The following is a 14,821-nucleotide window of genomic DNA, read 5'->3' as shown; positions in this document are numbered from 1 at the left end:
AGATGAGCTTGTGTAAAAAAAACAACTTTATTTTCTTTTTATTTTGTGTTACTGAAAAGCGCTTTAAAAATTCCATTTATTATTATTATTATTATTATTATTATTATTATTATTATTTTAATGATTCAATTATGCACAGATTTGGAAGAAAAATCGATGAAGCTTCCTTTCAATAATTAGATTTCCTGAGCAGAGTTTTATCCTAATTCTGATTAAGGTTAGCTCTGTAAATGGAGTTTGTCTAAATTGCGCCCCCTGTTGCCTGTTGTTATAAATTCATATATATCATATCTATTTATATATATATGATAGAGAATGAGTAAGATACAGAAACGAGAGGGATACTCATACAGAGAAAATAAATAGTAAAGTATTAGAAAGAGCAACAGAAGAAAACAAATAAAAGAGAAATAATGAGATAGAAAAAGAGAACGGAAAGAATTAGACAGAAAGGAGAACGGAGAGAGAGAGAGAGAGTGAGAGAAAGAATGGTGAAAGGCGCTGAGGCGAAGCGGTGGTTTGGGAGAAGGAGGGGGAGGAGCCCGTTTCCATGGTGACGGGACGGGGGCTGGGCCAGTGGTTTGGCTTGGACTGTTTGTTGGTGGATGTCACGTGGCTCCAGGAGGGGGAGGGGGAGGGGGAAAAGGAGGAGGAAAGGGAGGGGGACGCAGAGAGAGGGGGAGGGAAGGGAGTGGGGACTGACAGCGGGAGGGGGTCCGAGGGGGGAGGGGAAAAGGGAGGTAGGATGGATCGGTAGGCGGTGGAGCGCGCGCGCCACTTCCTGTTTTGCCGCCGAGGCTCGAGCGCTTCGCTTGTTGTCAGTTGCGAGAAAATGGCGCTCGAGGTGGAGCGAGAGACGCTGAACGGTGTTAGAACAGTTTGAATCCGATCAATATCAAAGCAAACATCAAAGCAAATGGGCACGCTGAGAGTCGGTTTGGGTTTGCGCGCGCACTAAAAATCCCCCTCGTTTACTGATTTTTTGTGTGTTTTTATTGTTTTGCACTTTACATCACGCTCGGGAACACGTCACTGAGAGAGGAAAAAAAACGAAAGGAAAGAAAAAAGGAAAAGAGCTGCAGAAACGCTTCCAGCTTCAGCTTCTTCAGATTCTCGGTAGCGCTCTCTCTCTCTCTCTCTGTTTCTCTCTCTCGCTCTCTGTCTCTCTCTCTCACTCAGAGCCCATCGCTTCTCGGTTTGCACTGGTATTTTATTATATTCGCTGGTAGTTTGTGCTCTGTGGCTCTTCGGGTCGGTTTTGAACCCCGCTGTAGTTGGACGGAGTGATCCTGACCTGTCGAGCAGAGTATCATTTAAAATAACGAGACACGGCTGCTGCCCCGTCTGTGATTTAAAGGTAAGAGATGCTAAATTGTGCTTTTAACGAATTTCTTCTTCCACCTTAAAAACTGCTGCAGTTAAATTCTGGCGCCTTAAGATGAACTAAACTTAACGTTTGCTTTATCTGTTTATTCAAACGTCTGATTATTTTGCTATTTATGTATAAACCTAATATATTTGAGTATATTGTTTCGCGTAGCAAAGCAAATTAACGTCGTTTTTATTGCTCTGGCTTATTTTCCTTATATAATTCTTCATTCCACCTTAAATGTGCGTTATTTAGTCTTTTTTAATAACGGATTTAAATCAACTCCTGTTCCATCTGTCTGTTTAGACGTTTAAATTTATTGAATATTTGTTTGTAGCCATATTTTCATTGGCTGAATTTGTTTCAGCTTGCTATTCCAATTCCCAGTTCCACCTTAACTGCTGCTGCAGTTAACGTAGCTACATTCTGGCGCTTGGGGATGGGCTTGGGCTAACGTTTGCTTCGTTTATTGAACGTTATTTAAAACGTTTGTTGTTATAAACGCTGTCTCTGTAGGTCGGCTTTTAAGTTTTCGTATCTTATACGAGTTATAGGTTTCACCTTAAACCTCAGTTCCATATTTATTTAACGTTGTTTTGTAGCAAATCATCAACTTCTCATAGATATGTCGCGTAGCGCAGCAAAACAATGTTGTTTTCATATGATTAGTTCTTAAACTTATTCTATTTCCCCGTTCCACGTTAAAAACTGCTGCATTTTCATTATGGCGAATTAACTAAGCTTAACCAACCTTTTTTTCCCTTTTTAACTCATTCAAACGTCTGCGCTGATTGTTTTTCCCTTTAAAATGTAGCATAATGTACTCTTTTTTTTCTTTTGAGCACAGCACATTAACATTTTGTCACTATATCCTTTATTTATATTTTACAAACTTTTCGTTCCACCTTAAATGTAATGAAATGTGGTTACAGCACGGCTTGTTTATTTATTTCTTGTAATCGAAGGGAGTGCAGACAGCACTTTGTACTCTACCACGAGCTGTTTGTTGTTGTTATTGTTTGTTTATTTATTTGGTTATTTATTTATCATTTGTTTGTTTAATTATGTTTTTATTTACACCTAATGATGTTGGACCATTCTGTGCTTTCATGGAAAAAAACGTAACATTTGTTTCTTGTCATCATTTACATTTAGTGACGTTGTGTAGATTCGTATTCGAATCGTCCGTTCCACCTTAAACGGTTTAAATGGAATGGATCTGCACTATCATTTAAGGTGGAACCATAAATTCCAGTATTTCAGTGTTTTGTTTATTTGTAGGTAGACCTATGTGGAAATGCATTTGCAGTTCGTTTGTTTGGTGCCCCTTTATGTTGTTTGTCATGTTGCAGTTCAGTTCTATTCTGTTTGTGTCTCATGTTGTGGAACCTAGAGCTTGAGAATCTTGGAATGCACTGGTATTGTGTTATATATTTATAATATATATAACTATATTTATCTGTCAGAGCTGATACTGATGATGGTATGTGTATATGCATTTATAAAATGTACATAACATTCAGTAAAAACATTTTTCTGGAGTCTTAGAAATGCAGTGAAATAAATAAATAATACACTTTAATGCATTTCTGATTTAAAGCTCACATTAGTAGTTAATGGAGAATTTAACTTAATTAGCACCACCATATCCAGTAAGATAGAAAATAATTGTTAATGCTATTGTTATTACTGCTGCTTTTAGAGGTGGAAGACTGGAAACAGATATTTCACTAGTGACTTTTTGTTTTAAGTTGGTCTGTATTGTATTTCTGTATTCTAATTTCATGAGATATAAACCACGAGGCAGGTTGTTGCACTAGCCCAGTGTTAGAATATTGCTGCTGCTACACCTGTACTATAACGTTGTAACATATTTCTACAATTTATTTTTGAGCTAAATAGTATGTGCCCTCATTTAGATGTAGTGACATTGCTCTGTAAATTATACTGAGATTTGAGTAGTAGAGACTACTGATGTGCCAGTGTGTGTTTTATGAGTTTGTTTAACGCACAGTGGATTTACAAAGATAAACAACTACTAAATATGAGCCAAAGGTAAATTAAACTGTAAAGAAATCAGAATTGCAAAGAATGGTGATTGTTACCTGTCTGATTGTAGTTCTTTGGAATATTAAGGTGGTGCTGTTTGTAGCAGTGTCTGTGGATGTGTGGTCTGCGGTGCAGGATAATTCCCCGCTGGCCTCAGACACTTCATCATTTCTAGCGTGTTTGTTCTTGGCGGCCTGAGCCTGGGGCTAGAGCTGCTGCTGCTGCATTACAGCTTCAGAAAACTGCAGACCGAAGGCTGCGCTGCTGCTGCTACTGCTTCTGCTGAGCTTCACCACAACAGACTCACCATAAATTCCTTCAGAAAGAGGACACTTTAGCACTCTGAGGAATTTAGCGTTTTTGTTACGTCGGTTGATGAATTTATGCTTCTAAAGCTGGACTCAAGAAACAACATATGTAAGGAATGGGACTCCTAACAACCATGAAAGTCCCTTCTAGCGAACCAATTTCCTCTGCATGGAAAGGGGTTCTAGTATACTAAGCTATATCTGTATGGTGGGGATCTTTGATTCTTTCATATGAGCCTTGTTCATATGGAACACAGGCTGATTATTTTAGGATACAATGTACTGAATTTAGTCTAAGAACCTGGTTGTATTTCCTGCTTCACACACTTCAAGTGTCCAAAAATATTCAGTGATGTTGAGGTTTGGGCTCTAGGGTAGTTTTTTGTTTATAGTATGGGCTTAGTGGGGCAGCTCATAGTGTGGTTGTCTTGTCATTGTGGAAACATGGACACACACTTGCGTATGTTTTCAGATCTGAAGTGCACAATGCACCTGTGTAGTTAGTAAAGAACAGTACAGTCTTACTGCTAATATTTTGTTCATATTGTGTTCCTGTCTCCCCCAGTGTGAAATGTCCAGTCCGTGTGGGTTTTGTTATGCGTTTGCTGGTTTGGGGGTGTTTTTTTTTTAAACTCAGTGCTGGTTCAGGGCCCCCCATTTGTGCCTGAGTTTGTGAAAGAAGCAGCATATTCTCAGGGAGTGAAAGGAGCTTGTCATGGGAGCAGAGCAACAAAAGAGGCCACGTAATGCTCAGATTACCATATAACTTTCTTTCATTGGTTGCATTGCTTTTCCACAGCAAAAGTAGCACCATGTGCACTAAGTCCCCGGTAACTTTACATGTTTGTTTCAGAGAAACAGATCCTGCAGCTGTAAAGAACAGGCACTGACATTATTAGTTATTACCATTTACAAACTCTCAGATAGCACCGTTCACGTTCACAGGGCAGTTTGTGACAACATCATATCCACACTGTCCAAAGAAAAACACAAGCATTTCTATTGGTCCATTCATCAGAATAGCTGTTGATGTTCAAACGATGCAGAAAACTCCAAATCACCATAAAGGGACGTGCATGTTTTTCTTTGGAGAGGGATGATATACAAGTATTATTGTCAGAACACAGTATGAAAATCAATGAGCCAAAAATATGTATTTAATAAAATAAATGTAATAAAATTCTGAAGACAAAGAATGAGACTCTAATCAGGGTTTGATATTTAATATTTTATTTCACTCTGTTTTTGATTACTGAAACGTTTCCACTGTGTGGCGTTAATGAACAGAACCTCAGCAACTCACTGCTGTGATAGCTAGTTTATAAAAACATGGCTTAATGCTCAGTGGCTGCACTAACAGTGAAAATGAATTGGATAATGATCATGACAAGAGGAGAAAGAAACAAATAGGAGATTCAGGTTTGAGAAGAAGAAAGAACTCATGTCTCAAGTATGAGTTTGAGGAGGATGTGATGTCCTGTCGAGCAGGCTGCCAGTTTCCACGACAGTCAGACACCACATGCTCATTCTTAATTGGGAGGAACAGTAACACTTTAAATTACAGTCCGCTAATTACTGGGTAAGTACAGAGTATGTACAATGTATGTAAGTCGTAAGATAAAATCAGTACTGAGTAAATAAAGGGCATGATGCTAGATATATGTGGTTATTACTAGGTATCTTACACTTAATATGATCATTTCCTCATTAGTCAGCTATGTACATGTAATGCCAAAATACATATAGGCTAAATAGTGTAAAATATCTCTTAAATATGTGGTGATGATTATTTTGTTAAATCACATGTCCTTCCTGTACCTAATGAGTACAAAGCACCATGAAACTCTGCTAGAGCCTGTAATGAAAGTAGCCGAACATGTTCTTCTCTGTAGGTGCACTGTAAATTATTTTAAAGGGTCTATAATTACATTCAGATCTACAGTGAATTCAAAATAGTAGCTGCATTCTTTATTTATAAAAAACGATCTTTGACCCTGACCAAGCCATATTTCAACCATATGATCCCAATGACCCACCTCTATGTTCATAGGGCTTTAATAATCAAGCTGGCCTCCAGTTAGGGTTAGGTTTTGTTTTGGTTTTTTTGTGGCTTTCTGAAGATCTTAGCCAATGAAATCTACAGCCGTGTTTCTGAATACAGTAATACCTTGACTTATGAGTTTAATTGGTTCTGTGACTGAGGTCGTAACTCAATCTGCTCGTATATCAAATTAAAATTCCCCATTAACATGAATAGAATGTAAAGAAATAAACGAGTTCTATTTACTGTTGTATTCACCTTGAAAATCAGACGAAGAAGTTGGCGGAGGTGGAGTTTTTCTTTGTGCTCTATCGCTTAATTTACTCACTACACCATTAATGCTACAATGCTATAAAAACAGCGATACGACTGAGATGCTTGCACGACAAGACAGGGCCGTCACTAGAGATAAATGATAAGTGGGGGCTATGCTTTAATTAGGGGGGCATGGGGTAATTGCTTTATAGCAGAAAACTTTTTTGACGAGGTACAGATTATGCAAAGCCACGAGGAGCTAAGATAACATTAGTTCTATCTAAAGCAGAGCTGTAGTTCTCAGTGTTTCAGCTCTGAACAAACCGCTGTAGGAACGACTGTGATTTCATTGGCTCCACACTGAATGATGGACAGATATCTCTGGCTGCTGATTGGCTAAAGAAACCTGACGTCCAATGAAAATCGTGTTCGGTTTAGAAGTGGTGTAAGCTCGCTCACAACTCAGATCTTGGCTCGCATCAAAAACAAATAAAATAGACAGAGCGACTGCTCATATCTTGGAAAATTTGTAAGTTGATTTACTCGTAAGTCAAGGTTTCACTGTACTGTGCTTCCAGAACAAGTTCCTCCGGTAACACTTTAAATTACAGCCCACTACTTACTGGGTAAGTACAGAGTAAGCCATAAGATAAAATAAGTACTGAGTAAGTAAAGGGTATTTTTGTAATTACTGGGTGTCTTACAAACATTTTACAAATAAGGCATGCCGTAAGTATTGAGTAAGTACCTGTTAAGTAAGGTGTAAGAAAATATAAGTACTGAGTAAGTAAAGGGTATGGTACTAGAAATATGTGGTTATTACTTGGTATATCTTACCAACACTTTATAAATAAGGCACGTAACTACATTCTGAATCTATTTTACTTCTCAGCAAAATTACTGATTACAAAATTGAACTAAAAGTATGACAGTATATGCAAGTGTATATATAAGTGTGTGTATATATATATATTTATTATTGGTGTTTGAGCCAATGTTTTATCTCAATGCCTTGTTTATCAGGCAGAATATTTGTAACCACTTATTAGTTTTCTTTGAGGGAGCTTTTACAGGTGATAAACTCCTCAGATGTTTGGTTCCTATCACTACCACTGTGAACAGTCCTGACTTTCCTCAGAATGGAGCTTGACTGACTTGTGTCCTAATTATTAAATACAACAGACATTAAAAGACGTATGAAATTACTTGTAAAGCTTTTATTTCTTTTGCATGAGTCTGAGTTCTTCCACTGATTTATCAAAACCTGAAGATCTGAAAGTGGCTGAAGGTTTTTTGTGTTTTTTTTTTTTTAAGTCTTTCTTCTCATTCTTCTTTACAATCACACACTAAAGCAGGTTCCTGAATTGATTAACCTTTTCAGAAAGACACGTTTTAGTCTTTACATTGTCCGTACAGTTCACACCTGACCTCAGTGATTACGCTGAAGCCAGTTCCTTTCAGAAACCGTCTTCATTTTTACTGTCCTTCAGGTCTTTCAGCGTGTCACCTTCATGAATTTCAAATGAAGAAGTCCATAATCTTGAACCTGTGCGAAGCCACAGTTTCACCCGTGATACGCCAAGTGCCATTATCTTTACCTGTTTCTTACTATGACCTTCTGAGACATCTACAGGCACACAATCATCTTGTATTTTGTAGAAGTCAAGGCTTTTGACTACATTTTGGAACATTTCTGTGAGGATTTGCTTGCAATCAGCCATGAGAACATTGGTGAGTTGAGGTACAGATATTGAATGATTAATTCAGATTCACAAATGCCACTCCAGCTCATTCCAAATGTATTGGATGGAGCTCTCTCTCTCTCCAGGGAATGCAGTTTCTCTGCTTCACAGCCCAATGCTCAAGGGCTTTATTCCCTTGTAGCTGACACTTGGCTTCGAGCATCATGATTTCAAGCTGTTGAGTGGCTTTCCGTATTCTGTAGACAGTGGCTTTAATGTGGTTTTTATACAGTTGAGCACCTGGATCAGAAGTGAGAGTACCTTAAATATGTTTTTGTGAGTCTCTAACTGATGAAGTAGACAAATTCACTGCCTGAACACTACTCTACATACATTCAGTGATATTGATGCAGCTCGCACTGTATCACATTTCACACGTTAGTTCAAAATATATTTTGAGCTCATACCTTCAAGGCTAACCCAGAGAGTTCAATCATCTCCCACGTGGGTTTGGTTTTAGTTTGTTATTCAGCTCAGCCTCTGACCGTTCTCTGTTTTATTAAGACAAATCTTCAGCCAGTGTGATGTGAGTATCATGACGGGAGCCTTTTGTTGCAGGATGTTTGTGTGATCTATTAAGGCAATAAATTGTTGGAGGAGCTTGCGAAAGTGCTTTCATTAGTTGCTCCTGGAAGATTAAAGTCATCGGGGCTGCTGTGTCGCTGAATCAATCAGCACGGGCGCTATATTTAGCAGCTTGGCATATGAAAACGGCCTGTTACTCTCTGATTGTGGTGGTTCGATCTCGCTCGGAGCACTCCTTACATGAATTTTAAACGGATGCTTTCATGTGACGCATGTTTAAAGGACTCGGATCATGGACAAAACTTGAAATGAGTTTTATGTCACTTATGTTGTTAAATTAACTGCATCCAATCGATTCAAATAGGAAAAAAAAAGCAGTGGACACTAAACAGGGCAGAGAATACAGATGGTCCGTTTTATATTCAATGTTGTGATTTCACAAAAACAACAAGGCTACAGCGATTTAACACAAGGTATTTGTGCTGAAAATCAGTGTTTCAACTACAAATACTTTATGACGTACAGGCCAGCCAATCCGAACAGAGCTAATTTACAAACAGTATCAAACACAGCCTGTTTAAAGGACACACAAACTTGAAAAGTGAATTTAGTGCCACTTTAAAATAAGATTAATAGTATAACCATGTTTGCTATCTTTTTAAATTTATTTTTTAGGTTGCAGACACATTAAAAGTCATTAGTAATCTATTATAACACACAGATAGGTGTAAAAGTGATCTGCTTTTTTTGCCAAATAGAGAACCCACATCCATCTGCACTATTAAACCTCAGAGCTTGCCAAATACGGACCTGGCTCTGTCTTATCCATCAGTCGACATTAACCCTGTCAGCTTCAGCATATATTTGTTAAGTTTATCTATTTAACCACCAAGTTTAATCAATTAAACCGATAAAATGTTAATTAAATTACCAAATTCATATACTCTGGTATTCATTACTTTGTTTTTACAACCTAATTAATATCAATTTAATACACAGATTCTAAACATTTCTAAAAGTTTAGAAGTTTAATCTCATATTAAAATGGTACCCTGAATTTAATAAGAAAGATGCTGCAAAATTGTGGACATAAAACCACACCTTGTATAAGACCACCTCTGCGGAAAAAGTCCAACACAAGAAAATGGTGGATGTGGCCCTTTTAAAAGTCCTGGTTGTGATTGCAATGTTTGTACTCTTCAACTGTTTCACATTTCATCCTGGCTGCTTCCCTGGTCTTTGCCTCGGTTAGTTTTGTGGGCGGTGTGGTGGTCAGAGGATTTAGGGGTTGCCCAGGGTTCTCCACTCTGCCAGCTTTGCTCTTGTCTAATGGTTTGGAATTGATGGCTTCCTAAAGTGCAATGGTGTCGGACGGCAGGCCTCACGACTCTCCTCTGAGCTCTGGAGCTAGCGTTGCTAGTCAGCGGTTTCCCAAGGGTTCGCTGTGCTCTTGTTTGTGTTGCAGCGCTGGCATTTTGGGCTTTGTGCCAAGAGAGTGTCTAGCCCCCACTCTTTCCATCCCTCCATTCCTCCCTCTGTTGCTTGTGTTTGCCTTGTGCCCCTCCTCCTCCTCATCCTCCTCCTGCTCTCTCCACCGCGACACACTGCTGGAAATAAACAGAGCTGCAGAAACGTTCACTGCTCCTCCACACAGATTTCGCTCTATAAATCAAAGCACTCTGTTTGAATTAAAAGCCCAGTTCTGGGTGATTTCGGACTCCGTGGAACATGATCTTATCTTTAAAAGTGGACTACGCTACGACCCATTGCTTAAAGCTGTGGCAGCAGCCATCTTGAAGGTGGAATTCTTTCCTTATTTTGGCTGTGTTTTGTCCAGAAATGACATTAGCAAGTCTATCGTTTCAAAAAAAGAACACGCTTGGATGTGAGAATGTTAATGCTTGAGGCATGCAGTTAGCATAGATTTGCAAAAACAGCCTGTTTTTGATCAACCCTTTCGGTTGCAATGTCACAAACACCATAGCATTTGCATACTCCCACCTGTTCAGCCATTAGCTGTTAAGCCCTGCTCATTTCTACATCTACGAATGTGGCACAATGGATTTCTGAAGTCTTATCGATCTATGATTAGGCCTGTCACAATAGCCATTTCTTTGTGGTCAGTACATTGTCTTAGAAATAGAGATGAGCGATAGTACTTCCATTTTATGCCACTGATTATAAAAAATAATCAGAAGAATGCAGTTCTTTAAAGAGCAGTGAACTTGCAGCTAAAGATTAGTCATTAAAAATAATCAGACATTCCAATTGGAATCTAATAAATGTTTAAATATCCCAAATAAAATAAACGTACATAATAGAAAACCACTGTTTTTAAGCCAATTGACCTAACTGCTCCAAGACCAGAGAAGACTACAGAATAAAACAGAGTGAGCAGCTAAAATATGGGTGATCATATATTGTAGTTATTGAGACGGGTCAACATCATGCCCATATAAGGAGCTAACTGCTTTAGATTATGTATATAACATATGTCTCTGACACCTAACATGTCTGGTGCATTACTCATTGAAGAGAAAACAGTCAGCATCCAATGTTGGACTGTGTAAGCTCCTGTGTTAGTTCCCTGGCTGATTTTAAGAGGCAGCATCTGATGCTACTGATCTCCTGATTTCATTTGGTTATTTGTGAATGAGAAAATGACACTCATGTGGCTGAAATAATGGCCAATTTGTTAGTGTGGGGGTACGTCCAAAGCAACTAATCAACCTAAATTTGCTGCATTGTGAGTTGTAACATTCTACTGTAGAACTGATTGTAGAAAAGAGCTAAAGCCGTGGAGATGGACACAAGTGGGTTGGAAATGGTTTCCTGATTGCTCCAAAGCCAGCAGCACCCCGGCTTCACAATTAATCTAATCATGATTTTGGCCTTTGCAATTAGTTAATTGTGAAAGACCAGCGTTAATGCATTCAATGTAGTAGTGTCCCGCCATATCACAATCAAGCATTGCTTGTTCCAAACAGCATTTAATAAATGAACATGTTTAAAAATATAGGAAATTTTACATATTGTCGCTGTCCAATTAAAAACAACCATCTCCTAAAACAGTAACTTCAAAACTTTAAATTGGGAATTCAATGGAAGTGAATGTAAACAGATTGTATTCTAAGTCATTTTGGAGTATTTCTGTTGGTTCATTCGTCATGAAATTTACACACGAAGAAATAAAATGGCTAAATGGCTATATTAGTCTTGTAGATATAGTGACCCCCTGCTTCTTATCACCCTCAATGTAAAGACATCTCTACACTTAAATATTAGGCATCAGAGCACTCTGAATGACTGCTGACCTCTCAGTCACTGAATTATGCAGAGAAAGTTTAGATTATTTCACTACAGGCTTAAACTGTTTGCTCTCTAACCAGTACAACCTTAATATAAAGCATGGCATTGGACCAGTTGCATTTTTTTATTTATATTTTATTATTATTATTTTATTCAAGGCCACTCTGTCTTTCTGTTTTTTTTCACACTGTTAACAGCCGCTTTTGATGCCGTAGTGCTTAATTTATGCACTAAATGGAGCTGAATTCCCCTCAGATGTGTCTGAAGGAGGATATGGAAATGTCAGGAGGGGTTACCAGGCTTTTGTGTTTCTCCATTATAGTGTCAGCTGGAAACACTCCACAATAAGGCTCTGAAAAACTCAGTGCAGTGTTAAAACGACTATTAAACCCTTTCCTTCTGATTCATAGAAACCACTGTCTGTGATCAGAACTAGGCATCGGCATGCAGCCTATCAGAATTAAAATGGGTGGTGCTTATCATACGGACACACTCACTTCTTAATGAGTGGAACATGTCTGAACAGCTTGTGAGTTCTACAAAGCAATATGACAGAAGACATAATGTTGTAGTATTTAAAGCCACTTTCATAATGTGTGTATGTGTGTGTATGTGAAATTTTTGGAAAATTAGATGTGTGCCGGTTGTGTATAGCTGTAGTGATGGCTATTATATGATCAACGCACTGATCTACCTCATGATGCTTTTGACTTGGATTGGCTCTACTATAAATATATTACCTTCTTAGTCCCTGTTGGCTTGCCGTTCCAAGTGAGCAGAGTAGGGAATAAAGGTGACATGTAAAACCTAAACTGGCCAGAGAGACTTGTCAATCATGGCAAAATGCAGACCTCCATCACAAACTAGCTGTTTGTAAAATCTCCAAGTAGAAACAGAGATCACATCTGTTTTTATCCAACTCACAACAGCAGCTCGTAAGTCATGCAGTGGTCTTTTGAAGAGGTTAAAATGACTTCAGTGAGAGATGGATGTGCAACAAGGAACGCAAAAACTGTGCTGATTTGTCTGGACTGGAGCACGGAGCAGTGGTCATTCCCCAAAACCAAAAAATAAAACAAGCAAATGCATGATGACAATGCTTGAGGTTACCACTACTGTTCTTGTGGTTTTCAAAGCTTGCAGTTCCTGCTGAAGACGGTGTTTTGCGACTTCACTGGATACATTTCGTGTGGGAGCTGTTGTAGCTGAGTAGGTACAAGGCTACTTCAAAACTGATTTTTTCGCGACTGGTCGTTCAATCCAGACTTACCGATCCATCTACTGATACGCTGCTTTTTTCCGGCACCACTCTGTGCTGTGGTACCTTCTTGCCTAATGGTTTTGCTTTGCTTTATACCTCTAGCATCTACTATAAAGTTTAGTCTGTCATTAATTGCATTTCTGGTTAATTACTCTCTTGTTAATTGAACGAGAAGTGGAGCTAAATTGTGCTAATGGTTTAAAACCGCTGCAGCAGCGCTGTTTTCATGAGCAGTTGTTTGTGTGTTTAATTTAGGATGTTTTTTTGCACTGAATTAGTCAGATACAGGTTAATGAATTTCAGCATTCGGGGATAGAATTAATATTCCTGTCCTTTTCTCTGCATGTGCAGCCGAGAGACAAAGCAAGCAACACAAGAAGAGAACCATTTGATGGAAGAAAAGAAAAAGAAAAAGCAAGAAGAAAAGAAAAAGAAAGAAGCTGCTCAGAAAAAGGTGAGGGTTGTTTTCCTCCTCAGCATTAAAAAGTACCTCTGTCATCTCTCAGATTGTAGGCAGGTGTGTTTGTTTGTTTGTTTTCCTTGTTTGTTTGTTTGTTTGTTTGGCAGAAATAGATCAGCACTGTTGTGTAAGAGTAAGATGCACCAGATGCTTCTCACTGAAGCAAATTTTCAGCTCCTCTCTGTGTTCGATTTTTAAAAGGGGGAATTCCAGCCGTCGTCTTTAAGACCGGCCCAATTCCTAACATGTCTGAGCAAAATCCACAATAAAAGTCTCTTGGTTAGTGCCAAAAAGTAGGCTGCAAAGCTGTACACGCTTTAAAATGAAGATAAGATGAAGTCATAGAAGAACTGTTTGTTTAGTTAAGCTCTGTAAAGAAGACTTTTATTTTAAAGGTTTTTAAGGGAACAGTGATTTCAATTTTTAAAAAATAAATAAATAAATAAATAAAATTAAAATAAATAAATACGGATTGTATTTGTTTTTAAAACAGAGAAATTATACAAACAATGTTTTAATTATATTTAATTTGAAACAGATGTTTTTCAGAAAATAGTAGTTAAACCTCATCAACTTTTTTTTTTCTTTTTTTCTTTTTTTTTTTTAAACAGGCTGCTGAACAGAAAACCAAAGGTGAGTCATGGCTCTCTTTTCTAATATCTTGTGCTGAATAGAATTAATGTATGAAGTAAGGTAATCCAAGATTTTCCTCTTATTGAAAGCTAGCTGTCTTATAGCTTACTTTTGTCCCTGAAGGCTGTGATTAGTTAAGCCTGTCTTGTCTGCATCTGCTTGTGGTTCATATACTTTCGTTTATGCAGCTAGTCTTTAGTTTGGATCATGAGCTTAAATACAACTACCAGAGCCCGCTGTGTGTCATAGGGTTAGACCATGTCTAGAGTTTCATTGTCACTGTAGATGTCGCAAGGAAATGATTTCACCAGTACACAAATAGACATGAGTATAAACCTATGGCATGTGATATGGAGCTTCCCAATCACCACAAAGTGAAAATGACCCAACAGTGCCCTCTGGATATCACCATATTAAGAGTTAGACTCAGTAGGACACCTGCTCCTCCAACGTTTCCTCTGAAACTAGAGGCACTAATAGAGAGTCCCTCTTTCCTCCAGTCTCAGAAGGATTTGTACTCGGTGAGGACTTTATGGTAGCTGTATATCACTCGTGTGATCTGTAGGGGTGCCATCACTCCAGTGTTTAGTTGTTGTGACTGATAGAAGGTGTTGTTAATGCACCATGCTGTTTCCTACAAGGTACTGCAGTCTGTCACTGTGAATTATTATTATAGAGCAATTTTTAAAAACACTCTATAATGGATTTGGATCGAAGGGCAACTTTTCAGCCAAACGTTTATATATTTAAGACATGCTTTTATCCAGAGTGGTGCTCAGTTTGGGGGCATAATAAAGGCTTGGTGGAGATAAATGTCTGGGTCCAGATGGACAGGGTGGGTGTGGGTGAGGGGGGTGGTGGGGGATGTT

At 38.5% G+C, this 14,821-nt stretch overlaps 1 protein-coding gene across 1 annotated transcript in view; it reads left to right on the top strand.

Annotated features, from left to right (window-relative positions):
* The first annotated feature begins 802 nt into the window (after positions 1-802).
* tnrc6c1 (trinucleotide repeat containing adaptor 6C1) overlaps positions 803-14,821 on the top strand; it is a 49,872-nt gene continuing 35,853 nt past the window's right edge. The window contains exons 1-3 of the mRNA XM_066641871.1: positions 803-1,357; positions 13,211-13,313; positions 13,931-13,952. Of these exons, the coding sequence (XP_066497968.1) occupies positions 13,251-13,313; positions 13,931-13,952 (85 nt within the window). The 5' untranslated portion in view covers positions 803-1,357; positions 13,211-13,250. The remainder of the gene's footprint in view (positions 1,358-13,210; positions 13,314-13,930; positions 13,953-14,821) is intronic.

This window comes from Hoplias malabaricus, chromosome 13 (assembly GCF_029633855.1).
Source record: "Hoplias malabaricus isolate fHopMal1 chromosome 13, fHopMal1.hap1, whole genome shotgun sequence".
Taxonomy (NCBI): domain Eukaryota; kingdom Metazoa; phylum Chordata; class Actinopteri; order Characiformes; family Erythrinidae; genus Hoplias; species Hoplias malabaricus.
The sequence above is the reverse complement of the archived record's forward strand: the minus strand, read 5'-3'. Positions and strand labels throughout refer to the sequence as shown.